This window comes from Neodiprion virginianus, chromosome 3 (assembly GCF_021901495.1).
Source record: "Neodiprion virginianus isolate iyNeoVirg1 chromosome 3, iyNeoVirg1.1, whole genome shotgun sequence".
Taxonomy (NCBI): domain Eukaryota; kingdom Metazoa; phylum Arthropoda; class Insecta; order Hymenoptera; family Diprionidae; genus Neodiprion; species Neodiprion virginianus.
The window spans coordinates 21,728,637-21,752,335 of record NC_060879.1 but is presented as its reverse complement, the minus strand read 5'-3'; the positions used below and the strand labels follow the sequence as shown (position 1 = coordinate 21,752,335).

Below are 23,699 nucleotides of genomic sequence, written 5' to 3'. Positions count from 1 at the left end.
ATTAAATAAGTGAACGTGACTGCATCGCAATTAAATCAGGAGTTAGTTCTACCATGTGCGGTATAATCGTATTAACATATGTTTCATCCATTGGATAGGCGTGTGATTACGTGCATGAGGTGCAGAAATTACTCCTCCTCGTTCTCGAGGTGTTTCAACTGCATGTTTGCGGTATATAAGGTACCGCATATTACAGACATTCGTGTTGTAGCGTGTCGTGCAATAATATAATGCACTTATGCCATCATGCGAGTAAGAAAAAATAGTTTCTCTTGGTGTAACGATGTATTTGACTTACGCAACGATAATATGTAACCTGCTTTGGTAAATCACGCGCGGGCGTGGATAATTAATTATCGTTTCGCTTATTGTATCTTATTAGAATATCTTCGGCGTTAAGATTTATGATGGTTACTTACAAGTGCATTCTGAATTATTAATATATACACGAGTATGATGCGTTACATAAAAGAGTTGCAGACGCGCTATTTCATTCATTCATTTATTTATTTATTCAATTATAATTCGTCTCTGTACATCTCACGTCTGATTATACGCTCGGAAAAGAAAGCTAGCACTCTCTACCTCCGATTTTGATGCGATGCATGCGTCATCAAAAATTTTTTGATAAGTAGCCGATTTACGGTGATGTTAACACTATATACCGCTTATTATTGTGGTAGAAATTCATACCGGCGTATACGCTGTTTGGCTCATGCCCCCCTCTACCTCGCTCAAAAAAAAAAAAAAAAAAAAAAAAGTACAGAAACCTACAATTGAATCAGGTGTACGGTGCAAGTCAAACTTTCACGATCTTGTCTACGAGAAAAAAAGAGAGATGAGAAAAAGTGACAGAATAATAGGTATACAGTATGGTATATACCTATTATAATCTGGCCACGAAGTTGAGAAGCGATCGTATAGTTTGCCCGTTACCGAATAGATTAAACTCCAATTAAGCTTAGAGCAAGGCTAATGACTTTCTGCTTTGCAAGCGAATCCTTTGTACAGGTACCGATTTTGTATCCTTGCAGGTGCAGTTCACTTATGAGATTTTGGGTCACAAAAAAGTACATGTAGACGAAAAAAGTATACCGACGTAAAAAAAAAAAAAAAATTGTTTCACTTCATCGGACAAAAATTACATAAGAGCGTCACCTTTTATCCATAATCATAAAGACGGGGAAAAAATACAGTCGCGTTTTATGATTAGTGTGACTATTTTTTTTTTATTTTTCTTCCTTTGGTAAGCTACAATGAATTCATAGTTTCGCATACAATACGCGGAATTTGGTACACTGTAAAAATAGTTATCGTAGTTACCAAAAAGACCTTTGCCCGCGGGTATTTATTTTCATCCTTGCATGAGTGTGTCAAATCTAAAATCGAAATATGCTTTCACAGCGATGACGTGTGATTAATTCGGTAATCGGTGATTGGAAAACGTGTAAAAAAAATTAATTGATTCATACAAGTTACAACAAACTTACGGCACCAGTATCATATGACACGGATTGATGTTCCAGACGGTAGCTGACACTGTACTTCAGTGTTACTTGATGATATGGGATAAGATTTTTAGATTCGCGTAAAATCAATCGAACCGAGCGAAACCGTCTTGATATGCCAGTTTCCGTTAAATTTGTAATAAGTAGTGACCAAATTAATTATTACCTTCCAGATAGTCAAAATTTATGATTTCACGTGAAATTAATAATATGGTTTTTCCATCTCTTTATTACTTTCACCATTGCGAATAGTCTGTAATTTGTATTCACTTGCCTGGCAAATATAAATAATAAACGTATCTTTTTACTCAATTGATCAAGGTAGAATCGATACACGTTCTTATGTGAGTATAAGAAAACTGATACGTTCTATGGTCCTGCGATGCAGTATAATAGTAAAATTGATAAATCACCAAATAATTTGTAACGAATCTGTGCGGTAACGTATCTGCCAATGATATTCCGAAAGTGATTGTCGTCCAGTTTACAACAAAAGTGAAATGGCCGAAAGAGAGCAAAATATAACTTACAGATGAATAGATACACGTTACGTATAAATACTGGATGTAATTACCCTTGTCTATACGCCGCTAGTTTCGTAATCCATAAACAAAAAGCCCGTCATGGAATTTATCTATTCTAACCATCCTGCGGTATGCGGCAGGCCAATTGAAGCGGAAACGAGTGTTTCATTTCATTGTTCAGCGTGATTCCAAGCTGACTATGAACTCCTATGCGGACCTAGCAGTCGTGGCGTTACAGCAAGGTAACGCAATTTTTGCGAAACGGATTTAAACATGCACAAACGTCGTTCCGACGCAAATCTCCGCTGCACACGCTGTATCGCTGCAGGTTGTTCGATTGTCCAATTTTCTTTATACCCTGCATACACTACGCTGCAACTGAAAGTCATTGGGCAATTTTCTCGCCGTCTAAGAAACGCGGTTTACAACTTCTAATTATAGTCGTAACTTACGCCGATGTGATCGTCACCCAAACTCGCGATACTGCAACTGGGTTCGTTGAAGGCGATTTCTTTCTGGGAATGACCGAATTTACCTCCTTGTTACACAATATACTATTCCTGGCAGAGTTTAAGAATGTATGCGACATACGGTAGGTGGAAGGTTATCTAAACAAGAACGCGATACGAGAACAGTGCTTGAATTGTTATCGAAGCTCATTCGCAGGAAAAAATGTTAAAACACTGAATTTCAACGTTACATACCTTATTATTATAACAACATCAGAGACTCACATTGTTTTGATATTTTTTGATATTTTTTCACTGATAAATCCATACTGCTTTTACGATTGTCGATTCCAATGAGTAACAGTACATTTTACGTAAATATAAATTCTCAACGGTTCGCCTAGGTTAAATTATGGTTAACAATGAGAGATTTCTTTTTGTATCACAAGTTTATCATTCTGTGATTTACGATGACAGTGTCATTGTGACATGTCATATTTTTATTACCAACTGACGAGCGCAAGAAAAAAAATCTATCTGAAACAATTTGCATAATAAGGATTTTTCGCTGAGGAAATACTGGAATAATGTGATTTCTCTGAACTTGTTAGTAACAGAGTGGTTCCAGTTGAGATTCAGTGATTTAACATTTTTATTTCCGGACTAAGGAGAATTTCTCAATGAGACTAAGTTTGATTTGCTCAAATTGGACATTTTAAATCTTTCTTTTGTCACGTTTCTGTGTCGACACAATTTTGAGTAGACTGTATGTACCATACATCGTTAAAACGAATTTCTCGTTTCGACCTCACGCCTGATTGCGGTCAAACAGGAACTTGGAGAGCGGAAATTTAAGAACCCGAAATTCTTAGACCTCTATAATTCTAAATACATCTATCTTTTTTGTACTTTCTAACTCATAAGTGGGATCGATAACGTCTCCTTTTTCAATGGGGAAACGAATGGTGATGAGCTAATTTTACTTCATTGAAGTTTAGTTCGTAAAAAATTTATCGTGTATATGTCTTTGTATAATATTATATGTGACTCTTGGCGCTTAATTTACCTAATAACAAGTAAAATATTTTGATTCGAGTAAAGAAAGCAAAATTCAGTTACAGCCACGAAACACCAACTGCAGTTTTGAAGTGTTTTTTTCAATTGCTCTGCGCAATGGCCAGCAAGCAACTGATGTTATGATAGGCTCAACCTCACTGCCAGATACCCATATAACATGAAATCTTTCCAACAAACTTTCAATAAAATGTTTTATAGAAAGATTATGAGAAACTTTTTAAGAACAACAACAGTCAAGAAATCTTTTGCAAGTTTCTGACGCGGACATTTTCAACTTGCAGCAACCTATTTTTGAAATATGTTTGAAATGTTTCTTTCCTTTCATGAAAGATTTCAGAAAGTTTTCTGAAATATTCATTGTTATGTGGATAATGGAACTGAACTCTACTCACGATCCCAGGCCGATAATGTCAATTTTTAGCTTAGGACAGTAGTTTGAAAGTCGGCTCGAGTCGTTTACGACACCGTACCTGTGTTCTAGGGTTGATATGCATCCCGTGCTCGATGCGCACGCGGCATCCATGTTGGTACTGAAACGAACAATCTCGTAACACCGCAGAAGCGCAATTATCGCTTAAACTTGCGCAACACGCTTTTTGTTGCCGAAGGCACGATTTGCAAAGAAGTCGAGTTCGGAGACCCGCAGACCGGCCCATCATTCATCGTCAACTGCATACGTCGCTTGTCTCCTCTTAAAACGTGTCGCATTCAGGTTGGATGTGAAATCGAACAACCGTACAATGCGAAGAAGGGGAGAAATATTTCAGTGAAAAAATCGGGACGCAAACATTACGCGCCGCTGAGCCGGTTTCCAGTAATCGAGTAACGAATCGATGTTTATGGTTGGATTCTTTTTACCGAACATTTTTGCACTGCTTAATGTTCCGAAGCATCGGGTAATATTGAAATTTTTCTTCTCACGTTACCGATGTAATAACGAAGCACTTTGCGATTCCCTGCAAGTGTGTCTAATCGACAGTTTCTTAGCGCAAGTCCGTTATTACCTCGTAAATAAAGTACAATCGATTTCTTACCAACTATTTGCATACTAATTGACGTTAATACGTTTATATTCACACCTTTTGTACATTAATGGGCATTATAAATGTACATCCGCAGTGATATATGCCTGCCGTTTGTGTTGTTGAGAAACAGTTTGTTATGCACCTTCGGGCTTCTCTCATAATTTCGACTGGATTTCATAGTTGCAAGTCAAAGATTCTGGTACCTACACGTGTCTTTTGCCGTTGATTTATTAGCGTGTATTTGGTTTGTTAGCAAATAGTTTTTTGCGAAACTTACAGTTGTACGCATATGTGTAGGTATTTGTATTTGCAACCATTGTAATTACCTACTGTTACTTTTTTAATTGTGCAACTGCATGCGGTTTCACGATACATCTCTATGTTATATTGCACTATAATATTTCGGTCAATTAGAAAGGTGCTTATATGTTTTATACTTCAGCTTGCTCTTTATTTACACCTATAATTAACTTTTATTTTAACTTGGAATTTCATTACTTTATGGCTAATCTGATAGAGTATGTACTATTTCCCTAAATCACGGATATATCTCGTTTTCCTCAAAATTCTTATTGTACAGAATAATTTTTTAATGATTTTTCACTGGAACTCTTATAAAAATATCTTTAGAATTTCGTATAGACTACGATGTCAAATTCTTGATGCACATCTTAAATGGGACTGCAATTCTTTTCACAGAACCGCAAACGAGATTCCAATATGATCATACGTTTTTACGTATATGTAATTTTAGTGTATTTATTGCTAATTTCGCACAATTTTTTCATATAACTCCAAGTCCTCTGTCCGGATTTAAAATGCAATAAATCTCTGTAAGAAGAGTCTCACACCCATCGACGCGGTAAAGTCAAAAGAATGATTCACGCAGGTATAATTTATACGTTTGCCTGCAATATTATACATTCATATGAAAGATGAAGCGAGCGAAATGTTGCAATCTGGAGGCGAAGTTTAACTCATCCGTTTACGGGGCCGTATAGTCTTTGTTGTAATATGTTCAGTGAAATAGGGAGCTGCAGGGGTTGTCGACGGAAGAATATAACGTTCCAGGAACGTTCGCCGCCGACGTTTCGCAACGATTGGTGGATATGAAACCTTGCTCTACGAAACTCGAAACTCTTCGTCTAAAGTATGTGCATAACATGCTATGTTTAAGTTTCCCGCGAAGGATGCACGCGATTATTGCACCAAGTTGGAAAATGAAATCCCCTCCGACACTTGATTGATCAATTAAGTACTGCACTGCGGTTCTTCTATTCGCATATTGTGTTGGGTCAAATTGCACACGCTTTAATGAGCCAATTGTCGTTTCTTGTTTGAGAATTCATTGCCTCTCTGGTATAATTCGGTTATAAAAGTATATGTCGGAGTTGATTATTCATTTGGATTCCAAATCAATTTTACCAAATTGTCGTAATTACTGAGAAGAAACGGTGAAACTTGACAAATTGTCCGTCCAAATTCACATGCGCTAGCTTTGTCGGATAATTGGGAATAGAGTCCGATTATACAGCTCTACAAAAAAAAATTTTTTTTCTTTGTCCAAAAATTTATCTTACGTTTTTTCTATTCATTAACCAATCATTTATCAAAACTTACAATATATTTCTTTCGAGTTATGAATAAATAAAAGTTTTAACAATGGATTTTCTAAAATACCGTTCAATCGTTCTCCTGGATATAAAAGCAAACTTTTTCAAAGCATATATATATATATATATTTTGACTCAGGTTCACCGTTTCATTTCGGTAGATCCCCAAAGGAGCTAGTGGGTCTGTTACTGTAAATACAAGTGATGTTTTTCGACGTGCCCAAATACGCTGGAGATCAGGACAATGAGCTCTGGAAAGAGAGCTGAAGAGAGTCGCTGGGAAGCAAGGAGTGGCGCAGGATTCGGAAAGTGAAAACCGAACTCGCCGGTTTCTCTCTTCGCCAAGATATTCCGCTTGCTCCGGAATCGGACCAAAGGGTGCTGCCTGCCGCCGTTCTTCCGCCGCACGGTATTCGCATTACCGTGCCGCTGTAACGTGCGTTCGCATTGATACAGGTAGACCATAGAGTACAGAGTGTATAGCCGGCGATATCTACACAGCCAACTGCTTTCTCCGCGATGCTGTACGTACGTGTATAGGAGTGCAGTAAGCCCTTCTGGTTCCCGATACCATATCATCATGCACGGGGAAAAGTGTGAAAAAGATAAATAATGATATACAACAGCAGCTACTTTAAGTAAGAAGGACAAATCTCTGGATTATTCATTTTTTGCATGATGCAATTTCTCTGTCGACTGCAAATGTATTAGCAATTCAATAAGTTTAATAAGAGTAACAAAATTTTCGATTTTTATTCTCACATACACTGATTACAAATTTATGCGTCCTGTATTTATTAATTACATTATTAACTTGCAAGTACTGCACTTATGTTATTTTATTTAATTGTTATATTCCCATTCTTAACTACCACTAGTTTGTGTGCTATAGTTTATTAATTACACTTGCAGCGCACTTGCAGAAATAGTTGCTTAAATTTTTCTTTATTTTATTTCGTTTCATCTCGTTCGTAAATTCACATCGTATAGGTGTATCAATAATACGTTGAGATTTTGTCCCGTGAATGTCATTCTCACAAATTTTCGTTTCATATTTGTTTGAATCCGCGTTGACTGAGAAGACGGAAAGAAAACTGCACTAGGTATACCTACAGTAAATTAATCGAAAACGAAATCTGCGAAACGTTGGGAGATTTGTAATAGAATGAAATTGCATATGAAATAATAATTTAGGAAACAATTTCACCGTAGTTAGAATGTATGCTTTGTCAAATAACCGACCGTTATAGCTTAATTCTGCCTTTTAGTGAAGGACCTCAACAAGTGCATGTATAATAAACCAATGATATATAGGTCTGTTTGTCGCTCAAGATTTCTTTTGCCGGAAATACACTTTTTACATTAAGAATAATATATGTATAATTACCTGCAATTACAACGTGAACATTTTTCGAAAATTCAGATATCAGCGTTGGAGCATATCTCCTATTATAACGTATAATTGGCGGTGAAATTATTCCGTGCCCGGAGCTTGGAGAACGAAAGTGGGGCAGTCCCATCATTTACAACGAAATCAACAAGAGCCGGTACCTGTTACACGATTGGCTTCGCTGCCACGCGTTTGTAACTCATCAGAATAACCAGAGAATATCGACTGTCTCAAATCCAAATAGCTAATACCGGCTAATCGAGGCCGGAATACATCATAGTATTGAGGTACGGTGTATCCGCGTAGTCTTCAGCATTCTTTTCATCTTTTTCATCCCCCCTTTCACACGCGTCCCTCTCCATGCCCGGTTAAGACTCGGAAGTCTTTATATATAAGCTCTGCAGAGCTCCGATGCCGGGAATTATCGCCTGGAAATATCGCACGAGCTGCAGAAGGGAGCCGAGCGAGAGTGCAGGAATTTTGTCAAACCCGTGTCGCGATCGAAGTTGCGAAAGAAAAAGAGACCGACATTTCTGCATTGTTACGGCCGGGAAAGAAATTGGCCAACGATAACCAGTGGCAATTTCTTTCGATTCGAATCCATCCGCCGCTGCGAGACTACGTAAGTACCGACTACCTGTGCGATTAATCGATTAATCGTAGATATCGATTGATTAAAGATATCGTCTGAAATCTCCTGAAATATTGTGAAATCTACAGATATATCCCGTAGAAGCATATGAAATCTATGAAATTACATGAAATCTTTGAAACCCTATGAAGTCTTTCGGAATCCTGTGCAATCCTGTGCAATCCTGTGCATGAAATGTCAATTCCGTGAAATAATTTTGAAATCACTTGATCTTCATAAGAACCTCTTAAATCCTACGAAATGATTTGGATTCCTTGAAATTTACGAAGGCATTGAATCTTTTGAAATCATTTATTCTTGAAAAGTGGTTGATCTCTCGGTTTTTTCGATTAATCGATTATGCGACCCTTTCAATTAATCATTCTTTCGATTAATCGAAATCTTCTTGCAATTGGTATAACCAACCGTCATCCGCTCCTGAAGCTTCGTCCGCTCATGCATATACTTTCAACGCCGAGGGCGCAAGATTTACCCCTTATACCGAGGGGTTCTATTGAAAAGATCTGCTCGACAATTGCAACTCGTCTGGTTTATGTGCGCAGTCAACTTCGTAAAAATGTTGCTAGCATGTTGGGCAGAGTGGATCGCGGCTGTGCCATGACCGGTCATTCATAGGCTACGTTCCGAAAATATCTGGAAGCGCTAAAAACTCCCTAGGACACAGGCAGAACTAGTCATGAACTTGACAGCGCAGAAGAGATAAATGATTGCTGATAGCACTGGGAGCTAAATTCGGAACGTACACTCGGGGCAGAGATGACTCATCTCTGCTTGGGGACAATGAGTCTGAGACGGCTAATCTTTTACACTGGACAGTTATGTTGGCAACACGGAGAAACTTACAGCGCCATAGTCGGCCGAGTGCGAAACAAACTCAATCTCAATAAACATAATATAACCCAAGACCGTCGAATCTAACCTTAGAATACGTGTCAATCTAACAAATCATTATCCTCGCGGTGAAAAATTAACCGTCTCAAATTCATTGTCCCCGAGTGTACCTTTATTAGTCGGCCAGAGGTTATGGTTGATTTTCACTTATCAGCTGGTTTGCCTCAGGCTGCGAGAATAAATATCAGCCAATCAAAATTAATCAAGCTAAATCGGGCGCGCTACGAGCAGGTCTTTCAAAAGAACCTCACGGTATATACGCGTACGCTGCATGTGCATGTGTTATAATATCCCTATATGTATGCCTATACGTGTGTGTTGCATTATCTATGTACGGCCCGGTATACCGTGGTATAACATCCAGATCCCGCCGCCTGCTATTGATTCTTTTCCGCGATGCAGCCACACCGCCGGTGGTTAGGGGCGCCGCGGGTTTTGCGCGCACAGTTAAGGGCTGCAGTATGAACGGGGTGAGACCCCTGCAGCTCCTCCGATCCGCGAATACGCACGCATTGTATTAAAACTAACGATCATCGCAGTACTTGCGCAGCTGCGCATGATTATCATCATCGTTATTCTCTCGCACACTGCAGCGTTTGAATGTTACAGAAAGTGAGGGAAGCAAATTTAATCGAAATGGGAAGGTTTGTTTTTTGCGTAAAACACAAGCGACCTTTGCACCGAGGGGTAGTAATCGAAGGTACTCGTTTGTGTTTTAATTGTCTCGGAGGAACATTTTTATTGTCAACTTGAATCTGTGCTTCAATCAATAGTATGCATAAATTGAAATTACCATAAACTAAGAATATGATATGAAAATAAATCTAATTAAATTTTATTGTATCTTTAAATCTGGAAGACATTGCGGTAGTAAAAAAAAAAACAACAAACAAACAAAAAATTCACATCCAATAATTATAAACTTTGTATACATGTGTAGAAGATATAAAAAAAGACGAGAAAAATCCTGCGCAATGACGTGCGTTCGTATCTATAAAAACTTTTCAATTTTATCAGGAAAAATTGATCGAGCCTATAATTTTCACCACTGCGCGGCTGTGCATATACATACATGGAAGAATGAGCACCCTTCGGCGGAAGAAAGATTTCACTGTTTCCGTGCCGACCCATCGTAGCGAAGAGATATTGTTATTTCAACCCCCCTCGGATACGGAAGTTGGCCGTGATGGAAAGCAGTGTGAAAAATCACAGCGCATACTTTTTTGAAACCGGTTTCGCGTGTTGTGTACCTTAAATATGTACGTGCAGAATGTTCATCAATAGGTTGCCAGTGGCTCACTATTTTTTGGAATCAAAACTGGAACGAGTTTCTTTGCTAAGTAAATTTTATGCGTCAATAACTAGCGACGCAAGGGACAATAGAATCATAGACACGTAATATTTCCATAGAAAGAAAGTTTGTTTCAGTTTTGATTCCAAGGAATAGTAAGCCAATGGAAATCCATTCATGAACATTACTGTACATTTGACTAGTAATGAAAACAATTGAAATCTATTACGATCATATTATTACAAAGTTGTTTCGTGAAAATGTTTGATGGGCCAGTATATTCGCCTGCATTTATGCAAATCCGGGTACATTTTACCGATCGACATTTGTTCTCGTGAGCCACGGTTCGAGAGCGTGAGAAGTCGGCCAGGAGCGGACAATGAGACAAATGACAATCGCCGTAATGTACTCTCAGTTGCCAAAATACAGGCGGATGATGGTAAAATGTTTTCACAATTTCATAAACGTAAGCGGATTTACCCAATGTCAAAAGCCTCAAGTGTCCGAAATCTAGCGCGCGATGATTACGGGTGATCTTGAACTTGAGGCAGAAATTGTTTCATAGGTACACGAAAGCATCTAGGAAACGACTGAATTCGATTTCTCATCTTCCTAACTGAAAGTAGGTGTTCCATTATATATCCGTCCTGTAGCGATCGCATCTACTTCTCTTCTTCCTGTTCGCGACGTGGCGTCGAGCGTACGAATAGAAGATATAAAAAAACCAGACAATTAAAAACTGGGTAAAAGAATGGGACAAGAAGAAAAAGGCAGTACAAGCTGTAATCCGGTGTGGAGAACTCACGCGTGTCGCCTCGCTTCCGTGTTAAAATAACAACACACGCGTCAGCCGTTATAACGCGTGACGGGGAGGTGTGACACATCCTGAATCACAGTCGGTTCCGGCCAGTCGTGCCGCAGCAGGAACTGCTCTCAATTTTGCGAGGATCAACGACGCAACGCGAAATCAGCGAATGGGCAAAGTACTTTCACCGACTTACCTGCAGCCTCCTTCTCGATCCAGCAATCGAGCAGGCACTCGTCGATGATCAGCTGCCGTAACCCGATATAGCGAACCAGATATAACTGCGGATATACGCTGACATAAAAGTATTAGAGGAAAAGGAAACGAGGAAAGTGCAGTTCTCGTAGATAGGTACTTACACTTGCACGAGAAATGCAGTTTCGCTTCGCGTCGTAGCCTGCGGGGATAAGGCCTGCATATGTATACCTTTCGTTTCAATTACCCGTGTAACACATGAATTTTCACTTTCCCTGATTTCCATCTCGCTTTGTTTCACCCGCGTGGAACGATGACGCGGCACATTTCTCTCCACACTTTATACCTATCTCCCGCGTTGAACGACCGGGTATAATATGACCGATCGATTCGCCAGAGGCTTTTGTACGTATAACATACCTTACACCCGATGATGGGTTGCGTTACATTACGTTGGAAATAAAGTTAAAGTAAAGCTTTCGGTAGAGCTACTCCCGTTCGGCTCGCAGCAAATCTCAGCTCACCTCGCAATCCCCGATTCCTAGACGCCTGCTATCTGCAGCACTGCAGGTGAACTCGAATGAGACGTGCATTATGCATACAAGTATAGTTATGCATTGTGCAGCAGTCCGGCATACATACATATGTATAGGTAACTGGCCAGTTCCGGAAATTGAAGGTGATTCAAATTCGATGGAGATATGAGAACTTATTTCATCTTATCGACGCTACTGTCACGTTCAGGTTTGCGTTTGCGCTTTGTCGAAAATAATCTATCTAGAGCACGTATCTCGTCTGTATGGATATCGGCCAAAAGCGAATGATGCTTGTCGATTATTCAAACGGACACATGGCTGAGAAACTACAATTTTCACATGGTAATAGGTTTACGATGTTACGTGATGTGATCGATAATCTCCATATCTGTCAACGTATACAGGAGTTATGCGTAAAAACCTGAGGAGTATCGAGTCCGAAGAAAGTAGAAATTCCTGAATTAAATTCAACAATGCATTCCTGAGCAGACCCGGTTTATATTGGATGGAAAGAAAATTGAATGAAAATTCTTCATACACATCCTTCACTGCCTTATGGTACGAGATATCAATCATGATCATGAAACGTGGGGGTCCGGCGTTTGCACTGGAGTCGCGGCTGCTATCTACGATGTAAATATTTGACCGTCTCTGGGAGCAAATACTAGAGCTGCAAGGTGCGAAGCACGGTTATATCCAGATCCGTATAGCCTCCAGGAGATCGAAACCGACGTTGGAGGAACGATGATGGGGCTAGACGTAAATTGTTAGTTTGACGATTATAAATGAGAAGGTAGACTGCAGCAGCGGAGGCTGCGTAACCCCCAACTTGATGGCAAGCTCTCACTCCTCCGCCAGCTATTTTCTCGAGGTGTTATGTTTCCGGGGGTGGGGGAGAGGAAAAAAAAAGTTTTCTTACGTAAGTGTGCGCGAGGGTGACTCGGCGTTTCATACACAATGCGTTCCGGATCGATTACGAGTTGCAGGATAAGGTTTTTGCGAATACAATATGATTGTTTGGGAAAGTGAAAACGATTTTATTACGGACACGCGGACTAAGCGATGGATTTATTATACATTGTATCGCGGTGAAAGTATCGGTACATGATGCGGATCTAATCACGGTCTAAATACAATAAGTACCTTCGTTACGTGTCACGATCGTCGTAAAGATTTAACGCAGTTTTCAAACTTGCAATACTCATGCCAACTCCAGACATCTCGGGATCCTCGTTGACCCGGATATACCGGCTATGCGAAGAGAAATCTTATTTGAAATTTTTACTGCCAAACACTGTACAAATAAGTCCTGGCGTGTGAAAGGGGCGTCAGTCAATGCAGTGTCACCAATTATTAGCGTTAGGATATATATGGTAAATGCGTCATTGTATATTCATATAATTTACTCGATGCTGCCGAGGCGCCGCGTATCCCAATGTATTACTTCAGTAATGATTAATGATCCTTGTACGATGAGAATATCACAACCTCGAAATAAAAAATGCATGACATCGAGATTAAGTATTTCGTTTTACTTCGATTTCCGAGTATTCTTTGTTTCGCTTAATCTTTTCCTTGCTGTTCGAAAATCTCATTTACAGCGTCAACTATCCACCAAAGAAATTTTAGTGAAGCAGCGCTGTACCGAAATCATACACATATCTATTCACACATTGAGTCGAACGCGATCTTAAGGAAGTATAGACGTGTAATTAGAAATCGTGCTAGGTCAATGATAATTATACAAATTGTTATCACTTTTATTTTAAATACCTCTTTGAAATTTAAAAGCGATTGCCTCAACCACACCGGAGCTATTTTACTTTTAATTACTGCTGTTATATGCATGAGCGTGACGGCTTCTCGTAAGAATCAATGTAAAATTACGAAAAGTTAAAGGTTGACACACAGATCTAACATAACAATAAGGACAATTTGTATAATTTGCATTGACCTACCACGATTTTGAATTACACGACTGTACATCCTTAAAACCATATTTCAAGTAGATAAAACTGGCGTTAAAATTGCTGGAGAACCTGACCAAATAAATTATAATAAGGCATTAAGTCTTCGGTCTCATCTGATCGGTAATCGCCTTTGTTATATATAACGCAATTTTCATCAATCGAGCCTGCTTTTTATATCAAATTACCAAGAGATAACCAGTTGAAATTCTAAAATTGTTTCCGGTCGGTTAGACCGGAACACGAGCGTACATTTAATCTTGCCGGGGTGTAAAAGTCACTCCGGGAGCACAATTTTTTGCGCTAAAAAATGACTCCGTACGCCGGCTCTCGGGTTAATTGCGAACGGCTATTCGCGCGCCATTTATTTCCGCACAAAACGTGCAAATTCCCGAGAGGTTATTGAGCGACGCGGACGCTCAAGCATCTCGAAAACCCTGCGGTGGTCGAGATGTAGAATACAGGGTCACGATCTTTCGAGTTTTATGTACCGAGGACCATCAGGGTCTAACTCTGATCGATATGGAAGCCGTCTCGGGTTTGATTTGCGAGAAAATCCTGTTTGCCGACGCACCTTGCGAGCTCGCCAAAAGTTCGCTTGATTGGCTTAACGCACACGTCAGGGATAGAAAAGAAAGGACAAAAAAAAAAGAATCGTGCCAACGTCAGATTATAACAGGAACACGGAAGCCCATATATGTCGATTCTTCGATTCTGCGATTCTCCTTCTAATTCTTGTTCTTCTTTCCAGGGTAAAAGTTCAACCCTCCGCCAGCCCTGAAGTCATCAGCGACTTGTAATCTGATCCGCTGAACCCCTTCTTTCCGGGAAAACGACTTTTCGCGGGCCAATTAGCTCCAGCAATGTACTCATCGACTGTAACGCAGTTCGAGGAACCACCTCGGAAGAAATCCCCGGAGGAAATAGCTGCGGAGCCGATTCCCCTGCCGCCCCAATCCGCCGAGCAGCCACTCATATGGAGGAACGTTATCGCCATCGCCGTATTGCACATCGTCGCTGTCTACAGCTTCGCCACGCGGTATCACGAGGCCCAGTTATGGACATGGCTATGGAGTAAGTTTTTAAACCTTAAGGTGGGTTGACACAGGCGCAATGGCGCCGAACGCGCTTGAGCGATAACCAATCGAAATGCCTAAAATCAGTTAGCGTTTGTTAGATTTCATGCATTTTGATTGGTTGCCAATCAACCGTGCTCCGCGTCACCGCGAGTATGTGAACCCAGCCTTATGGCATCCGATACCGATTTTGACTATCTACTGTGACTGTGCAGGTCGTAAGCTTTAATTACACCATCAACAATCTTTTACATACCATACCAGGAATCTTCTTTGAATCTAATTGCCATTCAACGCTCGCAAATAAACACCCAAAGCTACATTTCGTATTGAATCCTATTTAAAATGTAGTTCCGAGTTTCAGTGATTGTCAACCCTCTCCGTATATCACTGATTTTTTTTTGTCACAATTTTTCTACATTTCCTAAGAGACTGTTCTTGCTGAAAGTTTCATCTGCATTTCTATATAAAAATGACCGTAACAATTCGAAAACCTTTCGCAAAGAATTTCATTGAAATATAGAGCTGTAATTTTTTTGAATCTCACAGAGACTAAATAATCCTGTTCGCATAACGTATAAATTTATGAACTCTCAGAATTCTGTGAAAACCATTATATATAATAAAAAGCAGAGGAGAATGTAACGCTGATAAATGCAGAGAGAAATTCTCAGTGAATATCTCTGCGATTTTTCTCAGTGAAGAGTTTCGCAATTCGCATAGACTTCTGGGAAAGATATATTACAGGATCGCGGAGTATAAGACGTAATGCAGATAAATTCGCAGCTGGAGTAAAATTTTACCAAGGGTACTCTATCGTGTCCTCCTTAATCCTAACGCTACTAGCCAGTGGAGCAACCGCGGTGCTATATGTAAAATCTTATCACCTAGGTCCTTTCTACGGCTTATCAGCAGGCCTGGGAATTACAGCTGGTGCTCACCGACTGTGGGCTCACAGAAGTTACAGCGCTAAGACACCGCTGAGGATATTCCTTGCGATGCTCTACTGCATGGGTGGCCAGGTAGGCGAAAGTTGAATAAAATAAATAAATGGGGAAGTAACAAACGTGGGGGGAGAGGGCGAATTTTTCGCCGAGCCTTAGAGTTTCGTAACGGATACCCTGTCAGGGAGGAAGAGCAGCGTAGGCGGTCCTCCAAGTTCCACCCCTTTCGGGTGAGCTTATGCCGCCTGAGTTGCCGCGAAGCGATGCCACCAATCTCCGTTCACGGCACTTTGCCCTCAGAACTGCCGATAATCTGTATTTAGTGAAATCCAATAATGATTTTATGGAAAGTAGGTGTGTAATAAATGTGACGCCCGATTCGCTGCCTCGGCACTTTTCCACCCCTAACGCTGATCGGTTACACACATATCGACTGCAGTCTATCTGGGGGCGTTCATTCAATTTGGTCTCACGATGTGTGGGAGCGAGATTCCCCGGATTTGACGCTAAGGATGGTGGGAGTAAACCCATATCCTTAAATGGGACCGACCGGTGGCAAAAGCTGCCGGGACGCAAATTGGGAGTGACTTTTATCGGGGGCAATACAGCGACGGTGCAAATCTTCCTTCCGCAAGGTCTTAAGGAATTGCGACACCGACATAATTCCGGCGTATTGAAATATTAAACGCATATCGGTGCACTTTTAATTTACCGCTCGTTATTCGCGTCCGCTCGCAATTAGGTGAACGTAAATCGTGCTTGTGGCACTACCGACCATTAACCAAATTGCGGACCCGCCTACCCTCTGTTTACCCGTGGTATAATATAAGTGTGTCTCGCATCTCCTTATTCCCCGGGCTTTGTGCTTAAAACTTGAAGTTCTGTATAATAAGGTAAACTCCTCCACGCTACCTCTTCCTCCTCATATTCCTTCTCCCAGTCGTTGTCCTTCTGCTCCTTATTCGGTAGGGAAATCCCAAAATAGCGGTGGACCGCCTGTGTTGAGGACAGGAAAGTTTCCGGACCAGCGAGCCAAGCCGCCAAGGTATTATCGTAACACAGAGAAGGTTGAGGAGGCGGAGGAAAATCACTACGCGGTTATACTATAACGGCGTCCGCTGGGATCGAGGGAATACAGCTCAATCTCTTTGAGGTTTAAGTAGACGCGACGGTGATGATTAAATTTACCAAATTTATTCGCATTAAGGGAGCATAATACGCCTCGAAACTCTTAAGGAATACGTAGACGGACGCTCGGGGATATTTTTTCATAACGAAGCTTCATCGCATACACCGTTCACTTACACCATTGTCTCTGCGAAAGTATATTAGGTAAAAATTAGCATCACTTCTGAGAGTACGATGCAAGGGTGAAAATGATTGCCGTCAATTCAATCATACCCGTAATAACAACAATATTTGCGCTCTAAATCAACAACATGTAGCTCTGTTTTCGTTTTGGCACCACTGCGAACGAAACATCCGTTACAACTGTAGGCATGCAAGCTTGCGTTTCGCTAGTCTCACGAGAGAGACGATTTGGGGCCGATTTGTAACACTTTTAGTTATAAAATTATTCCCTCATGATATAAAAATTTCATATCTTAAGATGCATAAAATTCCCTGGAGAATCATACCGATACTAAGAAAATGACGTTCCGTGTTTCCTTTCGGCAAGTTTGTTGTATACTGTTTTGAGGAATGGATAACCCCGATCGTATATCGCCCCTCTTGAGTTAGTGACAATTAATCAAATTTGGTTACAGACGTGCCTCTTCAAATGGATTCGAGACCACCGGACCCACCATCGTTATACCGAGACCCCGGCCGATCCCCACGATGCTAACCGTGGATTCTTCTTTTCCCATGTGGGATGGTTGATGATGCGTCGTCACCCTGCAGTGAAAGCCCACGGCAGCAAAGTTGACATGAGCGATATTCTCGCTGACCCGGTTATACAGTTCGCCGACAAGTGAGTTTAATATTATAAGAATGCAAATACACCCTACACTACGGGAATAGGTGTCGAGCTAATTCTGTTATTTGTTAAATGAAAACTGACAACAGTAATTCTTTGATGTCTCTAAACTTGGACCGACCACATCATTTTTGCGAAATCAGACCAAAATTGTAATTTGGTGCTATTTTGGTGCTAATTTTGTGCCCAAACCCCAGTTCAGGTTTAGAGACATGATTCTTTTATCCGAAGAAGTCGTTAGAGGGCCGTAAACGGTTACTATATAGAATATTTTCCGTCTTTGCTAGGTACTACACGCCGATAATGCTCTTCCTTTGCTTCGTCTTCCCAACCCTGGTACCGGTTTACGTATGGGGCGAAACCTGGACCGTCAGCATCCTGGCTGTGACGATCCGGTACGTCTGGTTACTCAATGCCACGTTCCTGGTGAACAGTTTCGCTCACATGTGGGGAAACCGGCCGTACAACAGGTAAGTGTTCTGGGGTCTAGGCTTCGCCGTTACCTCGACAATTTGACATTTTGGCTGCTGTACCCTTAGAGATCCGAAAAACCGGGCTAGATCCAGCAAAAAAACTCAGCGCGGGAACGGGCAAGAGATTAATGTCCTACCGGCACGGCCCAACTTGACCTAATCTGACATAGCTCCAGACTCAATCCCTTCAGCCTGTTCCAACCGTAACTAATCAAGCCACCACGCAAAGGGTTGCAGATAATTTTTTGTTCACAACCTCTCAACTCACCCCCAGTATAAGAACCCGATCTCAGATTGTTGAATAAAGTATAATACAAGGCATGGCAACACCGTGGGGTAGTGGATGTTACAATTTGTAGAGGAAAGAGAGGAGAATCATATATTTTCAATAGTTCTCCGTTTTATGATAAACGTTAGGTAGAATCACCGTCACCGCTAATGAATTATACTTTGACACGTATAGTAGAAAGAAAACTTGTACACCTGCGTCATCTGACAGATAGTCGTCCTTTAAATGTCCCGCTTTTTAACTCGTCTACATTCATACCCTCGAATGGCAGTACGTATAATTTTCGTCAATTTTATCCTGTAGCCCGAGGGACTCGGATATTTATTCCTTTTTTAAGAGTAGTAACTCTGACTACATTAAGTACTTAAAATATATTCCTCTAAAAATGGTCTCATGTCATCTCAACGCAGCCACGTGAAGCCGACGGAGAACCCAACAGTTTCCTTTTTCACGCTCGGTGAGGGATGGCACAACTACCACCATTCGTTCCCGTGGGACTACAAGGCAGCCGAGCTTGGGGCATACGGACTGAACCCCACTACCGGATTCATCGAGTTGATGGCCTGGTTCGGACTCGCCTACAACCTCAAAACACCCAGCAAGGAAATCGTGAAAAAAATTAGCCTGACCAAGGGCGACGGCACGGATAGTTTCTGGGGCAATCACTATCACGATACTCATCATTCTTCCGATGAACGACGGAGTATCCAGTCACGCTAAAAGGCACGTGTGCGTAGAGAACTGAAAATTAACTTTGCGATTAGCCACTGTGCGCGATCGACGGTAAAATGAGCTTTAAAATCCTACAGTATGTACGTGATAATAATTTTATGTTTTGCGTAAGTATAAGCATTAGATTTAGACAGTAGCGGTCGGTCTGATGCTACACCAGTGAATCAGATCAGTGTACCTATAACGACGTTTCCTAATGAAACAAGGGTATCTTGCCGAGTCGGATAGAATAAATGTATCTCGCCGTGCAAGGTAGAACAAGGGTATTTCAGAAAACTCTATAAGCTATGTATAGAACTACCTATACTTTTCCTGTAGAGTCTTCTGAGATACCCTTGTTCTAGACTATACGACGAGATACACTTATTCTACACAGCCCGACGAGATGCCCTTGTTTCATTAGGACACGCCGATATGTTCGAATGTAATCACATGGGAACACAGCTTTAAATACATACGTAATACGAGAAATGTACAACGGTAATAGAGGCAGTTTGGCCCGGTATTACGGAAATATAATTTTATGTTGTTGTTTAGTCGTAGTACCAACTCCTGACGCTCGCCAGGTTACCAGTTGCAGTAGAATTATATATCAAGGATGTATACGTGTAGTTTTTTCGATAATTAGTATATGTATTTTTTTAATAAAAATCCTTAGACGTTATAATTGTCAAGAAAGAGAAACTTTGTGAATTTCTTCAATTTATAAAATCCCGTCCCTATGTGTCATTAGTCGACGAGTGTGTGGTCCGCAGGGTCGAAAAAGAAATAGGGATAGAGAAACTGACGAACAGTCATCCAGACATACCGACGCAAGATGAGAATAAAAAGAAAGAATATTAGAGCAGTTAAGACCTTTTTGAAACAAGACCTCGGGATAATGGGCTAGTGGAGGAAAAAGCGTGGAACGGTGCTCGAGAGGATTTCCTCCTTAATCTTAACAAATTAGTCCCCCACACCGCCCGTCTCGTGCCCTCTGGCTCGCAGTTCTTTCAGGGGGGGCCTTAATAGTACTACGGCTACCCAGTCGTTCCCGTACTACTTCAGTCTGTCTACTTCGTCTCAAGTATAATTTTCTACGCCATGGGACCACCTTATACTTTATTTTATAACGAACCAGCGAGACAAAGTCCGCACATCTAGACGCCGATTGTTGAAATTTTTACAATTAGTCATTAGCGTGGTCCTACGCGTGTTTCACCGCATGCGAGCGCCCATATTCCACACCCGTGTGTGCATGAGAGTCACACCGGTTGCCACAACTTCAGGCGTTGACGAATTAAGTATTGAAGATTTTTTACATTTCCTGATGCCTAGGCCGCCCTTTGTCGGACCAACTTACTACGACTTCTTACCTTCCCGAGGGGGATCTTCGGAGTCGGTGTCTGAGCTGGTTCGCGCGGAAAGTTGGACGTAATTGCGGCGTAATTAAGAATGGGAAGGGAAAATTTCCGAGGCCCCCAGCACAACCTAACACCCAGCTCGGCCTGCCCCGACGGCAGGGAAAGCCACCACTTAATTTGTCCCGCATTTAGGCGAAGAGAGAAAATAAATAAAGAAACGAGGAGGCGGAGGATGGAACCGAAAAAAAGGAAAACCGCTTGGCTTGCACGGACTCATTCCGGCGGAATATATACCCGACCACCTAACCACCTACCCACCGCTATACCGGACAGCGAAATATCTACCAATTTGTCAAGGGTGGAGAAGGGATGCCTACTTCATCCTCACCCGTTTCACCCTGCCTCTCGTCGGTCGTCTACAGAACGAACTATCGATCACCGACTCTTCCTGGAATACTGCATCTATACCTATACTCATCCTGTATTTATATACGGTGTAGTCCGGTCATCTCTCCTTCGACCCGTCTCTCCTTCGATCCACTGTCCCCTAGTACCCAAAGATAGAACTTAATTTTCCAACGGTAGACACCGCACGGGTCGAGCACAGGGTATTGGGTATCGGAGCGCGCGGTGGTAGATACAGAGAGCCGAAGCCGACTTTAGTTGGGTTATAGACCGAAATTACACGTACGAAGGACGTACAATGGTGCGACGGAGTGGTCGGCGGTGAAATCGATCCCCTATATAACAGTATCCATAAATAAATTCCGATCTTGTTAGACGCGCGACAGAGCGGCGCGGAAACTTTCGCGAAAGCTTGTACCATGCCTGCCTACTTTTTCGTCGACGCGCAACACAGGGTTGCCTGCAAAGAGTCAACCACTGTTGCAGTTTTCTCCTGAGTTTAGATATGTCCCTGATGGGGTTGCCTACTCGCAGACGGATCTTAATCCGGTAAAGCTCGGAAGAATTAATCATACAATGTTGCACTGTAAATTCAAATTTGACATATGGCATAAACTCGCATGTAAGACGCCGAGTGAGCATGCGGCAGCTGGCAATCAACGTGTCGAGTCGGCGATTCACCAACAGCTGTTCCCCTCCCACCCGCAGTGTGGTGTGTAATGTATCACACGTCGATACGCCGTATCGTAGAGCCCAGGAGTATAAGCAACCCCACGAGATTTAGCAAATACAGTGTAATAAAGAGGTGCGATGATACTTAGTTACACGCTTACATGCGGACATCTGTACTATTTCATTCAAAATTATAAATATCTAATGTTTGGGATTGAAAATAAATTGAATTTTTAACAAAATGAATCATATACGATTGTTTTAATTTTAGTTTGAATTTTTATTCCCTTGGCTATTACATCAAGTAATCAAATTTGTAATATTACTGGGATGTATTCACAAAGAAAATACGTGAACGTCTGTGTAAACACTATGCGTACTCACGTGATGCGACTAATGTCGTCGTTGTACGACGGGAGCGAATTCAGCCTCCACGACAGAGGGGGCACAGGATTAGTCACCGTTGGCAACGATCGGCAGCTGGGGCTTGCAAATTTGAGTGGGTATTCAAAGAAGCACAAAGTCCGTAAGCGCGCGAGCTCTGCCACAGCGAAAATTTTAGCACCACAAACCACCGCCAGAAGAAATCAAAAGTCCGTATCGGAGACCCGCGTTCGCGCAATTCTGCTACGAATAGTCTGAATAATTAACCGACTATCCAATCTGCCCTGCAAAAGTACGCTGTCAACTCTACACGCCGTTCCGAGCTTACGACGAGGACTCTCGCGACACTGTGGTGGGAGCGGGCCGAGAGTCGCAAGGGTGCTTTAGGGTGGCCCAGGGTGAAACCCAGTCGAAGTCGCCGGCGCAGACGCCGGCGCGGGCGCCCTGAAGGCTCCCCTCTACTCATCGACGACGAAACTCATACCGAGCCGTGTCGCGTGTAGTAGACAGCGTGGATTAGACAGTTTTTTTTAAACTTTTTTCAAACACAAGCCGGTATCCCTCAATCAAATTCACATCAAACTTGGCTCACCTTCGCTACCATTGTCTATTCGCAATCGTGACAACCGAACGAGAGCAATTCATTCATTATACGTTCCTGAAGAGACTTTCCTTTATCCGCGTGAAAATCGTTTTGCAATAGAGATACCCTATTGTGCTATACGAGTTGGACGGTAATTAAATACCGGAGCAATTTACCCTCGAATGACTTGTTTGTACTTACAAGGAAGGTCACCTTACTGTACCCCCAGAACCTGGGTCAGAAAAATTATATTTTGTAGTTCACACCAAAGTATAAACCATCACAAAAAATTAGCGGCCCACTCGCATATTTAAGGGGTGAAATTAATTCTCAAATATCGGTGGTTTTTTCGTTTTTCGCTGATATCTTAGAAACAAAAATAGATACGGCAAAAGTTTAAATAGCAAAGTTGTTCATTTTTCAGTGCTCTGCAGTAATATGTAGTCGAAAATTAGAAAGAATTTTTTAATTTTTTTTATTTAAAAAAAGTGTTTTTTAATACATTTTTTGTCATTTCATCACTGAAAAAGTTCTTATTTCGCCTGAAAATTAAACAAGGTTGACAAATCCGTCAAACGGAATATGTTTATATTTATATATAGGTTTAGTAAATCCACATCTGCTGTTCCACCCTTATCGTAAAATACTCATAAATCTTTTACATCTGGTATAGTTTTGTGCATCTATTTTAGTACAAGCGAATAAGTATCACATGATTTTTTTTCATTTTATATAAAACTTTATTTAACATGCATGTCGTTTTTTTATTTACTAGAAACCTTTAATTCATATATTATATAGCTATTAAAATGTCTAGTACTCATGACAGGAAAAAAAGCAGACAATGCACTTATCAGTTTCTTCATTTCGTATTATGGAATTTATTCATTGCAATAA

The 23,699-nt window shown here is 41.2% G+C and overlaps 2 protein-coding genes across 2 annotated transcripts in view; one reads left to right on the top strand and one right to left on the bottom strand.

The window, feature by feature from the left end:
- LOC124299492 (follistatin-related protein 5-like) overlaps positions 1 to 22,576 on the bottom strand; it is a 45,069-nt gene extending 22,493 nt beyond the window's left edge. The window contains exon 1 of the mRNA XM_046752722.1: positions 22,220 to 22,576. The gene's annotated coding sequence lies outside the window, so the exon portion shown is untranslated. The remainder of the gene's footprint in view (positions 1 to 22,219) is intronic.
- Positions 7,991 to 20,093, top strand: LOC124299493 (stearoyl-CoA desaturase 5-like). The gene is made up of 6 exons (XM_046752724.1): positions 7,991 to 8,208; positions 14,675 to 14,997; positions 15,891 to 16,021; positions 17,710 to 17,915; positions 18,209 to 18,391; positions 19,094 to 20,093. Exons 2-6 carry the CDS (start codon positions 14,787 to 14,789, stop codon positions 19,401 to 19,403), a joined length of 1,041 nt encoding a protein of 346 aa, XP_046608680.1. The 5' UTR covers positions 7,991 to 8,208; positions 14,675 to 14,786; the 3' UTR covers positions 19,404 to 20,093.
- Positions 22,577 to 23,699: the final 1,123 nt, after the last annotated feature.